General features: G+C 38.4%; 1 protein-coding gene across 1 annotated transcript; it reads right to left on the reverse strand.

Annotated features, from left to right (window-relative positions):
* Nucleotides 1-886: 886 nt before the first annotated feature.
* LOC141428116 (vigilin-like) lies at nt 887-18880 on the reverse strand. The gene is made up of 13 exons (XM_074087878.1): nt 18772-18880; nt 18489-18672; nt 17650-18383; nt 15934-16156; nt 15294-15424; nt 14723-14878; nt 11756-11998; nt 7862-7999; nt 7442-7536; nt 6142-6355; nt 3265-3477; nt 2713-2862; nt 887-2171 (listed from the first exon to the last, which is right to left on the reverse strand). Exons 2-13 carry the CDS (start codon nt 18658-18660, stop codon nt 2046-2048), a joined length of 2595 nt encoding a protein of 864 aa, XP_073943979.1. The 5' UTR covers nt 18661-18672; nt 18772-18880; the 3' UTR covers nt 887-2045.
* Nucleotides 18881-20133: the final 1253 nt, after the last annotated feature.

Consider the following 20133-nt stretch of genomic DNA (forward strand, 5'->3'; position numbering starts at 1 on the left):
TTAATTGATGGTGTACACGAATACATGCCATCCTACGCAAGTTCAACCTATTAAACCGTGAAATATCTTGTTGGAAGTACGTTTTTTTGGTAACGCAGGAGAAGCCCAAAGTGTCGGTAAAATAGTTGATTGGCCCTAATACGAATATTTTTGAGAAAAAGTGAATCTTAGGAACCACAATAATAATTGCATTGACCAGTTCTGAAAGGGATAATAGTATCAAAATATTTTGCCATGCCTAATAAATAACCTAGAAAGTCGGTTACCGCATCCGAACACTCCTTTTTCTGTTTGAACAAGGCTTCCCTCTCTGCTTGTTTTTGTTTGAATTTGCTTATCATGGTTAAAATTATCTGTGGCACACCACTTGTGATTGTTTCGCCCATTTCAGCAGAAAATTTCCAAAAAACTGTTTTAACACACGAAGGTACTAAACTCAACAAGTCACAGAATAGATAATAGTACAAGCTCAACAGTCTGTTTTCTTATACTCTTTGGTCTGTTTACCCATTACATTTGAATAATGTTGCCACTCAATTAATAGCTGGGTTCAGCTTTCATTAGCCAAACTATACCATGGCATAGGGTTAAAAACCACAGACTAAGTAGCAGTGGCGTGGCGTGTGAACATTTTTTTGCACGTAACTCAGAGCAATAAAAAAACTAACAAAGGAAAGGAGAGTGGTGAAAATTTAGGCAACCCAGAAGTAATCAATTTGTTAACGAGCCACCCCACAGCCAGCCAGACCCAGGCCAGGGAGCCAGTGATCGTGTCACTCGGTCGAGCAGCCTTTCACAACGTGGAAAGGGTGCGAATAAATACTCATCACAGCCCCAGATAAGATCACAAACTTAGTGACAGGCAGACAGAAAAATAAAAGACCAATTTTATTCTTGTAAAAGATTTTATTAATATATTTCAAACACAATTTGCTATGTACAAATTACTTTGTAAAAATATTCATTCTTGACTTATTATATTACTGATTCATTTATTGTTATAGGCAACACTTACAAAACATAGTATAGAAAAAATAAGATATGAAAATTATTATGAAAAAATAGACACTTCATTATAAATTTAACCAATAAGTACACAGAAACATTAAAATTATGCGCACATCTAGAGATGCAGAAAACAAATAATAAGATCCTCCAGAACAAAGCAGAATGGTGTTGTGTGATCTAGGTAGATTGGAATAATGAAAAAATTGCCTAAGTATATTATTGTATAACATTACATAATTTAGTTAGATGATAATTTTTCATTTCATAAGTTTTTTAATACTTAAAATTAACCAACATATGAAATAAGTCAGATGTGTATACGTTCACGATGGTTCAGAGGATTCTCTAAAATTACGGCATCTTCAATATCAAAGATTACAGGTATCAACAACTTAGTCAAATGGCATTCTTCATAGAATTATAACATTATATGGTATGTAATTCGTTAAAATTAATAGCATGCGTACAAATACGTTAAAATAAATAACCGATCAGCCAATTTCGTTGCCAGAATTAGGATCGATAATAAGTTATCGGAAAATGCATCAATCTCACTGGACGCGTAAAAATAGGAGTCACCTATATAATGACAGTTACATCTACTTGAATCCATAATCGACTCTCGAAGGAGCCAACGAAACATGATTTCATAATAACCGTTCTATATTTAATATTCATAATATGAACAAATAAAAATAATACATCATTTTATGTATACAGAACAGCTTAAAATTATATTAGTTACACTCCTTTTTAGAGTAAATCTTTTTAGAACAAAAAATTTCTGCTTCCTATGGCATCAATGTAACCAAGACGAGAGCCTACTTGAAACAAATGTAATATTTATAAGGAGGTCATAACGGTGAGTCGAGTACCGCTAGCCGAGTTACTTGTGTAAAGGAAAGTAACTTATATAACTGTTTAAGCCGTTGGTATGGTTCCCGAAGGCTCCGTACTCTGATCCTGGACCGTGGATTATAAGGGCAGGATGTATAAGTGTAGAGTACAGCGGCGGCTGGTGGGTGGTGGGGGGAGGCTTAGCGGCGCGGGCCCCAGGCGGCGGGCGATGCCTGCGGAGCCGGTGCGGCGCGCGGCGCGCCCGGCATGGTCGGGAATTCGTGTGTTGACGCCGTGTCCGGCGCGCGCTGCTCCCACGGACCGCCCTATGAACGTCACACTTTAATTAGTACTTACGAAGGTGAATGAAGTAAATATGTAATAAAAAAAAAGTTTTTGAAGAATCTGCTTTAGGGGTGGTATTTTTTGTACAAATTTGAATGAGACCAAATTCTCATACAACAAGATCTTGTCACGTCACGATAGCACGAGTCGAAAGGTGCTAGTATACGCGCGCGTAAATCGCGCGACCTTGCCTAGTTCTATGAAAAACATCATGTGTAGTTTCATAAAGGCGTATATATATATACACGCCTTGATAGGGCTATAAATATAACGTGGAATATAACAACCACTTTGCTAGAAAAGAAAATATACAAGTGAATTTATGACCTAAAAACTTAATTATTACTTTTTACTGTTATATTTGCAAGTTGAAGCTGCTAGGTAACCTGCGTTCTATTCTTTTCTAGTTTATCACATTTTGTTTCCCAATCGTAATGGAAATGTAAAGCGGAACGGATGTCCGGTGTTTGCCAAAGGAAGCTAATATTGGTTTGTCTATTTGGTAATAAATAGATACAATACCTTGACAACAAAGCCGGCGGCGGGCGCAGCGGCGGAGGCGGAGGCGGCGGTAGCCGCGGGCGGCGCGGCCGGCTCGGCCGCCAACACTTCGCCGAAGTCGCCGAGGGACGGCGCTTGAGGCCGCGTGTAGCGGTCGGCGACGTCTTGCAACTAGTGGAAGGAGTGGCCGTTAATGCTTTGTTTGTAAGTAAATAAATATCATGGGACACTTTGACACCCAAGATAGATACATACTTAAATACATTTTAAGTATCCAAGACTCGAGAACAAACATTCGTATTTTGCAAACAAATATCTGCCCCCACCGGGGATCGAAAACGGGACCTCAACCATAGTTGTGAGATTATCTTAACAACTGGGGTAACCGCTCGTCGCGTTCGGTGACAAAACAAGATGGTCGTGTACACATACACCTCCACTGTACGAATTGTACTAGTATACAGCAGTATAATACGCAGCAAAGAAATCTGTGAACGAATGAATCCTAAATTGTCGTCGTTATGCACTCTAGTGCAAAGAGCGATGTTTTCCCGATCCCCGTCGATGACTTACGTATTCCTCGGCGACGTTTAACAGATGGTCCTTCGCGTCAAGCACGTTGTCTTCGTCCCCGGTGATGACGACGATGCTGTCGTCGCCCTGCTTGGGGAACCGGATGTCCACTTTGTACTCGTCCATTATCTTGCGGATGTTCTTGCCGCGTAGACCGATTAGCCGGCGGTGGATGCGCGGGTCAATGTCCACCTCCTCGCGGTACTGGTTGTCCTGAGGAGATTTTAATGTGGATGTTGTTAGAGCCTGGCCAAACTAAGTCTGCAACGGAATAATTCGGCAACACTGTATTTTAACGTCAAGTCACGTACATAATATGGGTTACATTTGCGTTAGTACCATATTATTATCTGCAGAGTTAGCTTGGCCAGGCTCTATCACAACACAAACCGACCGGCCCAGTTTGTCCGTACAATATGTGTCGATAATCCGGTCACAGTTGATAGGGCCGCTGATTACATCTCTAAATAAATAATTTTAGGTTTAGTAAAAATGGCTTGGTATGGCCATCCTAACAGCTGTTCACGGATCATCTTCGGTTTCTGGAACACCCTGTATGTAAGTAACAGATAACTCAATCACGGTCAGTAAAAGCTATAGGTTATTGGTTTTTCTAAGATGGTTTTATTTTGTTTTAAATAAAGATAAAGGTTGTACCTACCAAGTTTGTTAAACTATTTTATAGCATAAGATGCTGTGTTATTATAACAATGGCTATCAGCGGACATGTTTTTATATGATTAAGGTGTACTTAGGTTAAGATGTTTAGATGTGTAAGATGTTTTGTTTAGAGGATGCCTGGGGACAATCATGTGTGTAGGATGGCCGAATGTAAAGGATTTTTGTACGAATTATTTAATGTAAACGAGCGACTGAATGACTGAAGACTACTGCGGAGTGAATGAGATGAGCGAGTGAGTGAAAAAGATGTGATTGGAGTTACGATCGGATGAGCCAATGTGCTAGTTGTGTTTTTGTTTATCTTTATTTATAACGTTTTCCAAATTTAATTTTCAATAAACTTTTTCTTACTTTAATTCGAAATGTTTGTTTCCTTCACACGATCCCACATTTTTAGGAATTTGTGGGATTTGGATTTTTTTAAGGTATCGACGGAAAGAAATTAAGAAAAAGATACGTATTCTGGTTTAAAAGCTATTATTAGAATATCGAAAATACAAACTGAAATTCAGATGCATATAAAAACCAGAAAAATAAGACCAGCGCTGGGAATCGAAATAAATAAGAAAACAAACAGGCTGAGATATGTGGTGCATAGGAGAAATTCGTGTCTGTATCACTGTCCAGCGGTGGTGTAGCGGTATAGCACGTGGCACGGACTGCCGAGGACCTGGGTTCGATTCCCAGCGCTGGTTTATTTTTCTGGTTTTTCTATGCATCTGTATTTCAGTTTGTATTTGCGATATGGATTTTACGGGATTACCGAAAAAGTAACAAAAAATTTGGAATTGAAATAAAAAAAAAAAGAAGATTCCAAAAAAAAAAAACAATCTTATTATTAGAATATAACAAAGAAGTAGCAATTATAAAATGCGCCTTTTTTTACGTTAGCCGTTTCATACAATATTAATATGCAATAGTAATAATATTGTTTTAGAAATACGTGAATTATTTTCGATTTTTCTGTAAAACATCCTCCCATACGAAGTGAAAAGCGGAGTGCACAATGTGTTCTTAAACTCCATTTTACCCTCGACGGCGAGGCATTTATCACTCTTATTACTACTCTTTTATACCTTATTTTCTTAAAATATAGATAATTTCTAGATACTAATTTAAATACCTTGGCATAAAATGGCACATTAGTTCAATTTTTTTTTAAATATCAGATACGATGTCTCGTAAATTACACATGGCGGCTGAAATCAAGTGAAAGGCCAAGTAAAAGAATATTAAAATAAAAACGACCTGTGACCCTTTTCACGAAGCTACAAGTTACAATTTACAAGCGGTAGTCTCTTTTCAATGCATACTGCTAAACAAAGACTACCGCTTGTAAATTGTAACTCGTAGGCTTCGTGAAATAGGGCACTGGTTGTGAATGTCAATAGATGCTAACTGTCCGTGTCACATTCAATCGGATATTGTTTTGAGAATCCCTTAAATGAAAATACGAAGGCCAAACCAAGGTCAAACATATTTTTGCCTATATATTCGTAACTCTGTAAGTATTTTTGGATCAGAATAGGACAAAATTGTTCAAGAACCCTATTTGTTCATATTTTACATTGGTAAAATATGAACAATGTCAATTATACGGTATAATTTATACCTAAACACTGACAGTAATATAACAAACGCGGACGTCACTCACTGTGTCCCATAATTTCGTATGACCTGTTTTAACGAAACTCGCGTGACCACATTCGTGTCGGCAGCGCATTTCTGTTAATGTTATTATTCGTTGAGTAGTAAATATTATTATTATTTGTTACATGCATACTTTTGCTTAATAGGAGGCTCCACCTCGTCTGTATACCACGTAAAATACCCAAATAAACTTTCTCATTTTTCATTTTCATTGTAATTTTTCATTTGTTCTATTTAATCATTTAGTGTTGTGTATCTTTACTTTTAGGTTGTTACCATTTTTTAATTTGCATTTTGCGTGAATATAAATATCATAGGACAATTTACATCAATTGACCTAGTTCCAAATTAAGCAAAGCTTGTATTATGGGTACTAGGCAACTTATAAAGATAAATATGTAAATATTAAATACCCAAGACTCGAGGATTGTGTATACGATATCTGCCCCGACCGAGCGGGGATCAAACACGGTCTATCGGCCGCCATATTATTTTCAAGTTGGTTAGATTCTTAAAACCTGATTTGTTGGCATTTGTTTTACTTACCAACTGGTGAACTATGGCTAGAATGGCGTCCTTAGCCTGCTGCGCCTTGTCCTCGTATCCCTGGATGGTGATGACGTCATCCTCGGGCTCGCCTCGCTTTGGCAGGTTGATCTGTACTCCGTAGTCGGTACGGATCTTTGTGATGACCCCACCGCCTTTGCCGATCACAAGAGGATGATATTCTGGGTCCACTTTGAATTTCAACTCAAATGACCTGTGTAAGATTTTTTTTTAAAATAACACAAGTTTTCTCGCGTGGAAAAACGTAGAAAAAAAAAATAAGACCATAGTCAGGCAAAAAAAGACTTACGATAGTAAGCAGCAGCAGAGTAAATTAGTTTGATCTTCTCTAACTTAGCTTCGTTACAATGAGTTAGAATTATTATAATGGAATTGTTTCATCATCCTACAGAATTGTCACTGTTTTGAGTTGGTAATACAACTAATACACAAGGTCGGTCATGTGGCGAGCGACAACCTTCGTACAGCCCACGATACGGAAGTATAGCGGTGAACGTCACCCGTTAAAGTATAAAATAAGGTATTGTGGGGGCAGGGTGCACGTGGCAAGCGTAAGATCTGATGAGCGTGCGCGACTGTCACATGCGCAGAATTTAGCAGTCAGCGCTACACTTCCGTGCCCTTTTTATCATGAATCTTTCCTTGTCTTTGTTCGGAAGGAAAAATATCTACTTTAGTTTCAGACTTTCAATCGGAAGCTAAAGTATTTAAACGAAGGAAATAAAAAATAATGTCAATTATAAATATGTGGATTGTGGATATTTGACTTGTTAGCAACTAATCAATATGTATGAAACCAGTGATGACAATGTTGTTTACTGGAAGCTACTTTTTCAAGAACAATGAGTACCTATTTATATATCGAAAATAGAAAGTGAGACATGAATGCACAGAAAAACCAGAAAAAGAGACCAGCGCTGAGAATCGAACCCAGATTCTCAGCATTCCGTGCTGCGTGCTATAACCCCTACACCACCGCTGACAGGAGTCTAGACAAATTTCTCCTATGCACACATATCTCAGGTTGCTTTTTTCTACTACGCTACTTAAGCAGCAGCACTAGCGACATCTATGTTTAGATCTTGTTTTGGAATCCAAAAAAACAATAATAATTTGATTGCTTATATAGTAGCGACATCTCTTGTCTGGGTGAGCGGTTAGTTCCGAAAGAGTGTTGACGTCTCTCGATACAAAAAGATTCCAAAAAACCAATCATACCTATTTGTATGTTTATACATGTAGTTTGTGAGTTTTGGATAAATATTTATAATTTTCTTACCTTAAGGCTCTATCTTCTTTCTCTTTCTCCATTTCAACTATTTTGTCAACAAGCGCATGTTTCGCTTTTTCGACATTTGTGGGCGTTCCAGTTACCTGTATAAAAAGTTTCTTGTTTTAAACAAATTCAAATACATTTTCATGCCATACCTACTATACGTTATTTCAATCCAATTTATAAAGTGTAAACAAAGAAGCCATTAACCCTTAATAAGGCCCCATTTATTGGAGCATACTACCACAGATCAAAAACAGCTATCGAATACATACCTCTCAAAGGATATTTTTAAAGCTAGTAGTATTTTCAATAATTACAATGAATATTGTAACTTATTACTAAAACAATTAGGTTGAACTTTCAAATCACAGCAGAGTAATTCCCAAGCAGATGTGCCTGGGGACTGAAGTCCTGTCGTCTAACCTTGACGATATCGGTCTGTTCCTCGTTGGGCGGCAAAAGTAGATGCACGTCGTACGTCTGCATGAGTTCTCTTCGCTTCTGGCCGGCGAGCAGGCGGTGGAGCTCGTTCGGCACTTCCACCTCGATGGTGATCGGCACCTGAACAAACACAAGTGTTTGTGATTAATGGGAATAGATCACGTTGCGTGAGGTCTCGCTTAGACGTCACGAGAAAAGGGTAAATGACACTGTGCTGAGTGGGGCCCAAATACTATTCGATGTTCTTTCAAAAAAATTTGACATCTCATAAAAAAATACGACGATTCGTACCAAATGCGCTAGAACATTGCCGACGATGACTGATCAGTCTGATCACTTATAAACCCATAGCCGCGTGGCTCTGCATGCATTGTAAAAAAACTAGCACGATATTTCTCTAAGTCTAAATGAATTAATTATTTATCTTTGTATAATTAAGAGCTTTGATAAAATAAATTCAAAAATCCATTTAATTACAGTACATTTTGCTTATACTCAGTGGCGGCGTAGGGCCTTAATTCGGCGCGGGAAATATAATTTTTGCGAGGCCCTTATGATGGCCACCACACATTAGATGACGGATTTTCAAATGTTCAAAAAAACAAGAACCATTTGAGGTGCGAGGTTCCTTAGACCGCGAGGCCGTGGCCCACGCCTTGGGCCGCCTCTGCTCATACTCTTCTCTGTCCAGATGAAGTACATAGCATGTTACTATACCAGCGGCTAGCCGGCCCGTCCGATGGTGTGCGGTGTATTTTAGGTACGGAGTTTTTGTGTCTGAATTGTGGGTTGTTGCGAAATTGTAGGCATGTGTTAGAACAATATGTAAATTAGAGTAAGCATCAATATTGTTATTTATAACTATTGCGGAATGCAGCATCGATACAAACCGTGATGCGGTTTACCGATGCGATAAAGGATTAATTGTATTTATTCTTATATTAATAAATAAATAATTAATTATAAGTATTTGACAACTTCTGAATTTGCCATGTCTTATATAAGGTGCTAACAAATTAGGTACCAATATTTTTACAGCAGATAGTACACGTCTTTAAGGCCCCGATCGACGGGCGAGTAAAACCGCGGTTTTGCGGCTCGTCGGTAAAGCTTGCCGGTGTATCAATACAAAACCGTGGTTTTATATACCGACGAGCCGGGCTCGTGGCTCGTCAAGTATGTTTAATTTTTTACTCGGCTCGCCGTGTAAAACCGCGTGTCGATCACGGCCGGCGAGCCGAGCCGGCAGTTTTGACAGTTTTCGGCGAAAGAAAAGAAAGTAACAAAGTTACTGCAAGCTTGAGAACCGGGTCCGGAAGTGAAGTTGTGTATCAGCCAAAGTTATGGTATTATAAGGAGCTTTAATTTCTCGACGATCAGACTCAAAGTAAGTACTTACCTACATTGAACTATGGTATGGCATAGAGAAGATCTTTATATCTATACATAGTAATAATAACCGATTTTTATTTTATTAGGGAACTCAGTACTTATATGTGCAATCAATACTTCATACTTTGAACACGACATATGGCTCAACCGCGGTCACACGACTGTTTTGCTCGCTAGTCGATCAGTACCAACGAGTCGCGAGTAATACCGTCGTTGTAAAACCGCGGTATAACGGCTCGTACGTCGATCACCCACTTTAAGAGCACTTATCTAGATTGTGTCTTAAAGGCGGTAAATAAGGAATTACGAACGAGAGAGTATTAGAAGCCCGAAGTCGAAGACCGAAGGCTTTAATGAGTCGATGTTCGTAATTCTAGTACCGCCCGTGCGACATACAATGTTTTTCATCACATTTGCGAGTAAAATTGTATATTTGTAAAAGAAAAACTAATATTCTTTTTTAAATTGCCGATACCGCCCGCCGCACGGAGCAGCAGCACACCTACCGACCTCGGGCTTCATGACATGAAAATCAGTACGGGCAATGACTCATTTACCGACCACGGGTTTCATGACAAGCACATTAAGGTAGAGGGTTTTATTTGGGGGGTTGCAACCAAGGTAGCCTGCATGTTACGACACTGTTTACGAGCAAGTGTGATGAAAACTCATTTACCGACCTTGGGCTTCATGGCATGAGAATTAGTACGCGCAAAGACTCATTTACCGACCATGGGTTTCATGAGAAGCACATTAAGGTCGAGGGTTTTATTTGGGGGTTGCAACCAAGGTAGCCTGCATGTTACGACACTGTTTACGAGCAAGTGTGATGAAAACTCATTTACCGACCTTGAGCTTCATGGCATGAAAATTAGTACGCGCAAAGACTCATTTACCGACCATGGGTTTCATGAGAAGCACATTAAGGTCGAGGGTTTATTTGGGGGGTTGCAACCAAGGTAGTCTGCATGTTATGACACTGTTTACGAGCAAGTGTGATGAAAAATATTTAAAAGTTTGTTACTTTTTGGAGATAATTAGAAAATCAACTTTGGTGCGTCACATGCAAGTATGTCTTATTTGTCTAATCTTGAATTGAAAACCTTCATAACTTTGTTATTTGTAAAGGTAGCTTAAAAATTATTTCTCTATTCGATAACAGGTATTGTGAAGTTTTAATTTATAAAACGTATAAAAAATAACCAAATAACGTATTCAATATTACGTCATGAATGGAACATACCTCATTGTTTGTACTGTTCAAATTTACTAAACAATGCCTCTAACTGAAAAGGTTGAGGGTCGTCATTTACGTAAATAACAACTCATGGTTATGGATGAACCATTTACATGTACAGACAAATTGAAATCATTGTTGCGTCATAAATAATAATAAATAAATAAATATCACGGGACAATTCACACCACCTGACCTAGTCCCAAAGTAAGCTTAGCTAAGCTTGTGTTGTGGGTACTAAGCAATGGATACATATAATTATATAGATATAGATACATACTTAAATACATATTCAACACCCAAGACCCGAGAACAAATCGCCGGCTGACAAGCAAAACTCACTAAAATTTCTGTCACTGCTCTTCAAAAAGTCGTATCTAGTTAGTAATTTCATACTGAGATACGAGCTTTGTTGTAAGTAGGTATTTGTTACTGACTTTTGCATGTCACCCGACGAAATATTCGTATTTTTCATACAAATATCTGCTCCGACACGGGAATCGAACCCAGGACCTCAAGCTTCGTAGTCAGGTTCTCTAACCACTAGGCCATCTGGTCACCAAAACCATTTTGTTATGGGTTGCCAAGTAAGAAATAAAAGAAATACAACTATGAACACTAATACACTATATTAAGACTTGATTAATTTTAAATTTAAGCACTATCAGTATAATAAGTGACTGGAACTTAAAGTTAACTTAGCTTATAGAACTAAAGGATCGATTAGATTACAACTTACACAACTAACTTATTACTAGCTACTTATCACTACAGTTGAGCGCCAGGAGGGATTTTGACTTCGTCAGGGATCCGTGCCTATCCGTATGCCACCGGCTAGCGTCCAAATTAAAATTTTACTAAGTGGCAAACTAAACGACTTTCTCCTAATCCCAAAGGGCACGTCAATAGTAATGCAAAAACGTCATTAGGGACCGCATAAAACCGTCGCTGGGATTTATTATCATCATCATCATCATCCCAGCCTATATACGTCCCATTGGTGTGTTCAGGCCTCAAATCAGTATGAGAGGGCTTGTACGTAATTCCCACGCGGGCCCACTGCGGATTGGGAACGTTGTAGTGTGCTACACCATACTTTCGCTCTTACCTATGTATCCTAGTAGTTAAGTATATAATAATCATTTGTATCCTCGCTTACATTCAGAATAAACCCAGCTTTCAACCTAAACAGTTGTCTCTTTGAACGCCCAACATCACAACTTGTGGTTTATAGTGGTGATATTTACCTGCTCGAGTAGAGCCTTCTTGGCCGCCTCGCAGTTCTCCGGTCTCCCGGTGATGCGGATGACATCATTAGCGCCCGCCTCCTCGTCTCCGTTGCGTACGGGAATGTCGGCCGCCTCAGCCGTGTCGCGTTCCGGGAACTTGATTTGGACGTCGCATTCCGCCGTGATGTCTTTCACTTTGGAGCCACGCGCGCCCATCACGGTGCGGTGGTGCCGTTGCGGGATTATGCATTCGATTGTCACCTGGGAAAAAATAATAGCTTGGATTTAAAGACGGATAAAATTTAAACAAAGAAGAATCATGTTTCGTTTCTAGGTGATATTCTTTAAAAATCGGCACTAACGAACGACGTTTATTTTTCTTTAGTTCATGTCTACTAGCGCCATCTATGGTCGCATGCGGGAACCTTCCTATCCAAACGGAAAAGCGACCTTTTGACATTATTACCAAATCATTGTTAGCATATGCAAACTTTCGATCGAAAAAAACGAACAATTTCAAACGGCCGCCTCTTTCATATTGCTTCTTTATATATATGGCTTCTTTGCGACAAAACTGTTGCATCTATTACGCAACTTTGGAGATAGCCCCGATTTGTCGCAAAGGTGCGATATGTAAATGACCTAAAGACTCGCGCTGTTGGTTGACGCAGTTTACATTTCAAACCAGCCAAGAGCGTGTCGGACACGCCCAAAATAGGGCCCCACACCATAGGGTTGGATGACCCACATTACGTCTATGGGACCCTAAAAATTTTTTTTTTAATTTTTATTGTACCGTTTTGTCGGCATAGTTTACATATATATCCGTGCAAAATTACAGCTTTCTAGCATTGATAGTCCCTGAGCAAATCCGCGGACGGACAGACAGACATGGCGTAACTATAAAGGTTCCGTTTTTGCCATTTTGGCTCCGGAACCCTAAAAATGATGCTAGTCTGATGGTAATAAATTATCGCAGCTCTTAGACTTTATACAATCTGTGGTATCTTGACACTAAGATACGAATAACACAAGCCTGCTGTGCAGTCTGTAGCTAGCCATCTTCTTCTTTAAGCTTCAACTCTGCCAATATTTCTCGCCCGCCTGCAACGTATGTATACTAACGTGTAATCCATACTATCCATACTAATATTATAAATGCGAAAGTAACTCTGTCTGTCTGTCTGTATGTTACGCTTTCACACCTAAATCGCTGAACCGATTTTGATGAAATTTGGTACAGAGATAGAATAGACCCTGGGAAAGAACATAGGCTATCTTTTATTGCGAAAAAGAGGCTTTAAGGGGTTGAAATAGGGAATGAAAGTTTATAAGGTGGAAGTTCGTCGCTGTCTATGATAAAACCATGAAACTTGGTATTTAGGCACTTAATAAGAACAAAGTCGATATTTGTTGGGATGAAATAGGGGATGAAAGTTTATATGGAAGGTCGTCATTATCGAAGATAGATGATCATAGATCGTTCGAAGAATCTTCTATTAAACTTGCCATTTCGGCACGTGATAAGAGATAAATAGATAATTGTTCGCGCGTCTCTTAAAATTCTTCCTGTGAGGGGGTGAAATAGGGGATGAAAGTTTATATATGGAAGATCGTTATTTTCGAAGATAAATCGATGGTTCTTTGTGAAACTTGGCATTTGGGCACGTGATAAGAGATAAATAGATATTTATTCGTGCGTTTTTAAGTCCTCCTGTGAGGGGTGAAAAATAGGGATCAAAGTTTATTTCGGTCGTCATCTTTATTAAAATTGCCATTTCAGTACGTAATAAGAGATAAATAGATATTTGTTCGCGCGTTTTTTTAAATTCTTCCTGTGAAGGGGTGAAGTAGGGGATGAAAGTTTATATGGCAGATCGTTATTTTCGAAGATAAATCGATGTTTCTTTATGAAACTTGGCATTTGGGCACGTGATAAGAGATAAATAGATATTTATTCGCACGTTTTTTAAAAGTCTTCCTGTGAGGGGGTGAAATAGGGGATGAAAGATTATATGGAAAATCCTCATTGTTGAAGATAAATCGATGGTTCTTTATGAAACTTGGCATTTGGGCACTTATTAGAAATAAATAGATATTTGTTCAAGCGTCTTTGAAAATTTAACTCGCGAGAGGATAAAATAGGGGATGAAAGTTTATATGGAACTGCCTTGCCTTGCTATGCCTTGACTTAGAAGTTTGATTTTATCACGGCTTTCAGGACTTTTAACCTGAGTTTAGGGTTTTAGTTTCAAATGCCGATGCTGATTTATAGTGTGCAATAAAGAATATTTGTATTGTATGATACTATCCGCGCGTTTATGAGATAAAGGGTCTTGGCAGACAGACGGACGGACTGACAGCAAAGTGATCCTATAAGGGTTCCATTTTTTCCTTTTGAAGTACGGAAACCTAAAAAACATTTGTTCCGGCGCCTTTCAAATTTCGACTTGAAAATGTGGGGATGAAAGTTCGTCAGGAATTCCAAACAAATTTACAATATCTATACCTATTTATCGAAAATATGTGTGTGTAGCTATGCTTAATAAAAATGCTATCTTAATTATAATCCTACCCTCCTAACTTACAATAACGGACGTAAGGTGTCAAGAGTTCACTATGAAGAATTTGTCCTTTTGTGTTGGCAGGGTAGAATACACGTCGTATTGCTAAAATGTGGCTACCCGCAAAATATGTATGTTTTACCAAATAATGGAAGAACAAAAAAAAAGTTTATATTTATTGTAATGTATTAAAATAGGTTATTTTCAGTAAACCGTAGCAGTTTCTATGTGCTATTATTGGCAGAATAGGTATCCTAAATAAATTAAATACTTCCCAAAGTTACTATTCCACGCGGACGAAGTCGCGGGCAAAAGCTAGTCTATAATAACTTGAAGTAGCTAAATGATCTCCACGATAGTTAATTTATTTTATCTTTATTTTGATAGGCTTAAAGTTACAACTTATTAGTTTTTTTTTTACCTTGGCTTCCAAATCCTCGATGATTTCGAGTATGCGCGTTTTAGCGGCTTCGATACACTCCTTGGGTCCCTTCAGAACGACGCGGTCGCTATTGACGCCTTGTCGCGGGAACGATATCTGCACGCCACCACAGTCGTCCGCAATGCGACGTAACACCTGCACCAAAAGTTATGATTTAAAGTACAAAATAGAAAAACAAAAGATGGGATATAAAGCCTTGTATTTTTATTTTAAGAGCTACCATTTGCTCAGCTGCTTACACTTGTGCTATGACAGTCTTATTTCTCGCAGTTGAGCTACATATTACATAGTTTGAAGAAGTTTTAAATATTTCGGGTGATTTCAGATGTACTTTTAGGTAGTAGTTAAGTAGGCTTGCGCATGACCACGCCATAATAAGCGAAGCGGAAGCATGCATGTTTAGTAAAAAAATACTCATTCTAAATTTGAAGAAGGTTCTATCTAAACATCTTATAATGATGTGATCTCTACCGATCATGACAAAATTTAAATAAAATGTTCAGTGTTAAAATATGAATTGAAGATATAATGAAGTCTCCCAATGTCAAACCTCTCCGCGGCGAGCTACGAAGTGTCTATGATGTCGCGGCGCAACTGCCATTTCACTTTCCGACACGTTGCTAATATCCGCCACAGCAGCTTCCAGCTGTTTCCGTGCCGCCTCCACTTGCTCTTCACGCCCTGAGCAAAAATTATTTGATTATAATAATAAAAATAATATTATGCATAAGACTTGTATAAATATTCAAATGTTATAGAAAGCTTTCATAAAACAGAGTAGGCACAACTTGACACTTTAAGGGGCTGTTTCACCATCCATTGATTAGTGTTAACTGACGGTTAAATGTGATGCCGTCTCTATTTGTTTTGTTCGAATAGACGGAGACGGCATCACATTTAACCATCAGTTAACACTAATCAATGGATGGTGAAACAGCCCCTAAGAGTACATTGTACTGTATGTAAGGTTTAGCTTAAATAATGCAGCCAAAGCTTTTCTTATATTATTATTATTTATGAATGAAAATACTAAAAGCCCCCAAAATGGTATGGTAATATTTATAGAATTTCTTGTATAGGTATCGTCTAGTCTAGACATTCAAGATGTATGAAAAATTCTAAGAACTCGAATACCTGGAAGTTGGATCATAAAAATTGTTAAGCGGCTGCAGGCTACAGAAAAAACTAACCGATTATAAAGATGGCCTCCTTATCCTCGTCTTTATCGGTAGGGAAGATGATCCTAGCGCCGGTGTGTTCGCGAATCTTCTTGATGTTAGCGCCGCTTTTGCCGATGAGGAACTTGTGGTGTTCCGCGCGTGCGCGCACCGTGGCCGTGTGGGACGTGAGCTCGCGCTCGGAAGCATGCGCTAGCAGCTGCGCTTTGGCTTTCTCCACGTCTTCCACTGGACCCTGGGCGAGATAACCAATAGTCAATAAGAATAAGTTTATTAAGGGGCTGTTTCACCATCCATTGATTAGTGTTAACTAACGGTTAAATGTGATGCCGTCTCTATTTGTTTTGTTCGAATAGACGGAGACGGCATCACATTTAACCGTCAGTTAACACTAATCAATGGGTGGTGAAACAGCCCCTTAATCTCGTATCTCTACAGTTACATACTAATTACATAACAAGAGAAGCGAGCGAATAGCGTCTATGATATTATCTATACACTAGTCGTTACCCGCGACTCAGTCCGAATTAGAATTCGGTTATCGCTATCCCGCGGAAACTATGCAATTTTTTCGGTAACTTTCACATTTATAATATTAGTGCAATTTCTTGTGCTAGTTCCTAATGAATCAAAGTACAGACTCTTGTCCCAGGCCACCTTTAAACAATTTAAGTTATTTTTAACGGTCTCAGCAAATATTGATAAAAAACCGGCCAAGAGCGTGTCAGACACGCCCAAAATAGGGGTCCGTAACCATTACGAAAAAAATAAGTAATATTTTTCTAAGGATTTCGTATTTTATACCTTAGGCTGCTATTTACTCTTAAACTACTAATAATTCTCAAGCAAACTTAGACGTTATAGTTTTCCTTGAAAGTTTGATATACTTACTACCATCCTGAATTTTTTCACATTTTCCTCCCACCAGTTTAGATAGGGGGACGGTCGATTTTAATGAAAATTTGCACTAAAGTTGAATATTTTGCAAACAAATCACTGAATCGAAAAATCGTTTTAGCAACCCCCTAATGATTCCAACGATACCCCACACTACAAGGTTGGATGAGAAAAAAAATCACCCCCACTTTACGTCTATGGGAGGTACAGTAAAAAAATAAAATTCTGAAATTTTTGTTATACCATTTTGTCGGCATAGTTTACATACATATTCGTTCAAATTTACAGCTATCTAGCATTGATAGTCCCTAAGCAAAGCCGCGGACGGACGGACAGACAGACAGACAGACAGACATGGCGAAACTATAAAGGTTCCGTTTTTGCCATTTTGGCTCCGGAACCCTAAAAAAGAGTTAATTCTTTATTAAAACGAAAGACAGTATAATATATACAGCTGAATCTATTTAGATCAAAATTGCGATTGGTCCTTCCGTTGCGATAGTAATCGGATATTGGCGTTTGATCCGACTGGTTTAAAAGCTCATTTTTTTTAAGTATGAGAAAGAAAATGCAATGTTTGCTATTGCTAACCGGAACTAATCCACTAGGTTGTAATTTTAGCAGAATGATTGAAACATCTAGTAAAGGATGAACGCATAATAAAGACTATTTTATGGCTTGGTATAAAAATAAGATCTAAAAATACTTTCTGTCACATGTTCCGAGTAATTAAGATCAAATCAATCACAAATACATTACTAAATTACATAAAATTAAAAAAGTGTGTTTAGTAAATTAATGAGCTTAATTGAACACTGTGCATAAACCAACCTTGATGACGACTTTGTCGCTGTCGCTATCTGCAGGCGGGAACTTAATGAGCACTCCACCGCACTCCTCCATAATAGAATGGATGAGTTTACCGCCCGCGCCGATCAGCGAGTTGTAATATTTAGGCGCGATCGTCACCTCCTCTGTAACTACATTGGCTTTCTCGTTGTGGATCTGCTGGATCCTCTTGACTGCATCTTCGACGTTCTCTCTCTTGCCGCGCACCGTGATGACATCACTATCGTCACCCTCTGCCGGTAAGTCGATCTGGGTCTGCGTCTCGTCACGAATCTTTCTCAGATTAGCACCACCTTTTCCGATGATAAACTTATGAAATTGCTTGAAGATAGGGACCTCTTGCACGTAAGAAGACTCAGCAATCTCCTTGATTAGCTTGTGGAGATGTTTCTCGCATTTTTCAATGTCTTCCTGCGGGCCCCTTAGTTTGATAGGGCTTCTTTTCTGCCCCTGGTCTGGTAATGTGATGAGCACTCGCTCGAACTTCTCGCGGATTTCTTTAATCTTATCTCCCCTGACTCCGATGAGAGATTTAATATACCTATGATCAACATACACCTCTTTCGATCTTTCGTTTTCTAATTTCATAACCATCTCTCTTAATTTTCTTTCAGCATCGGCGACGCCTTGGTGGCTACCTTCGATACGAATGACATTGTTGCCTTCGTTTTCAATAATATTTATAACTACGCCAGTCTCATCCTTCAGTCTGTTAACTAGAAAATAAAACAAAGGAATGATTAGCTGAATAAAAAAAAAGTGAATCAATATATCTTTTCAACTCCTATTGACTTCTTAATAAAATTATTTGCAGCACTTACTGTTGGCTCCACTTTTGCCAATAATGTGTTTAAAGAATTTGGGATCGACAGTGAGTTCCACGTAGGTGAGGGTAGCGATCAAATTCTGTACGAAATCATTTAATTCTAATTGCGCGCGTTCCACTTCTTCGGGGGGTCCATCAATTTTCAGCTTGTCTTCAGAATGTGACATATCTACATGAACCTAAGAACATTTTATTTTTTATAATCAAGTTTGTCGACAAAACATGAAGAAGTTTTAAGAGCTCGTGCACTATATATATGGGTTTGGGCATGAATTTACCTTTGAGAAGTCTTGAGTAATCTTTTTAATGTTAGAGCCATTTTTTCCAATAATGTATTTGTGTATCCATGTAGGAGCGTCAACTGTAGCCGTTTTGACAGAGTTAGCTTTTTCGCACACCTTAGACAATGCTGTGGATGAAAATGAATATTATTATTACTTCAGAACAATGTCCGTCGAATTAGTATTGACATCAACATTGTAGTGCTTATTTCCCAAGATTAGAGAGGTACACAAACTAAGCACAAATAGCGAGCATTCCGAATGCTTTCAAAGCCGAAAAAAACACAGAATCATGCTTCGCAAGTCAGGTATAAATAGATCAATCTTAGATTAGATTATCTGTAGTTTGGCCACAGATTATATACAGTTACTACGTAACAGATACACCACTTGTAGGGACGGAGGGCGATCCCACCGCTATCGATGCCTACCGCTCCTATCAGGGCGCGGGTGACGCAACGTCATTGAAATGTGCGCTAGGGTTGCCTCCGTTATGTAAACACTAGCTTTTACTCGCGTCTTTGCTCGTTTGGTATTTTAGGTATTCAGGGGGCAAGGTGATTCCACAAAACAAACAACTGATTGAATTTTATTAACTGAACAATGTCATAGTTTATGTAGTAACTAACTAGTAGATACGGTATTTTAGAGAGGCTAATAATGAATTCAACTGAACAATAAATATATTTATTTAAAAAATCTAAGCCAGACTTGCACCAAACAAAGAAAACTAAAAAAATACTATTTTTTTGAAACCTACTACAATCCCAATCCGATCTGAACCAAATTTATACTGGACCATCGGGAGCTTGGAAGCTTTCACACGAAAAAATATATTTCAAAATCTGTTGATAAATGGCATAGTTGTGAGGTAAAAGCATAAAAAAAAAACATTTTGATAAAGAACCAGTCGCCTTGAGAACTTCCTCCTTCTTTTAAGTCAATAGGATATTAAAATCACGTGAAATACATATACAAAAACTGTAAGAAACAGTTTCGAATCGTCGTAGGTATACTTTGTAGTTCCTTATTAAAAGACTTCAAAAAATATAAATTCTAAGACGTATAAAATAAATAAACATACATATAGCAATAACATTTACCTTTCTTCGTCGTACGTCGTAGGTCGTACGGCAGTTTAAAAAACCGGTCGGGAGCATGTCGGACACGCCCAAAATAGGGTTCCGTAGCCATTACGAAAAAATTAAGTAATATTTTTCGTATTTTATACGGAATCTTCCAAGTTTAGGTATATTTTATACCTTAGACTGCTAATTACTCATAAACTACTAAAAGCAAACTTAGCCGTTATAGTTTTCCTTGAAAGTTTGATATACTTACTACCATCCTGATTTTTTT

The sequence above is a fragment of the Choristoneura fumiferana genome, chromosome 5 (assembly GCF_025370935.1).
Source record: "Choristoneura fumiferana chromosome 5, NRCan_CFum_1, whole genome shotgun sequence".
Taxonomy (NCBI): domain Eukaryota; kingdom Metazoa; phylum Arthropoda; class Insecta; order Lepidoptera; family Tortricidae; genus Choristoneura; species Choristoneura fumiferana.

What these genes read in the sequence shown, in the direction of transcription:
- LOC141428116 (XM_074087878.1), bottom strand. Translation starts at nt 18,660, where the DNA reads ATGTCACATTCTGAAGACAAGCTGAAAATTGATGGACCCCCCGAAGAA. An exon ending in AGAAGGCTCTACTCGAGCAG is followed by an intron (nt 8,000 to 11,755) that starts GTAAATATCACC and finishes GTGTTTGTTCAG; the next exon opens with GTGCCGATCACCATCGAGGT. An exon ending in CCGCCGGCTTTGTTGTCAAG is followed by an intron (nt 2,172 to 2,712) that starts GTATTGTATCTA and finishes TGACGTTCATAG; the next exon opens with GGCGGTCCGTGGGAGCAGCG.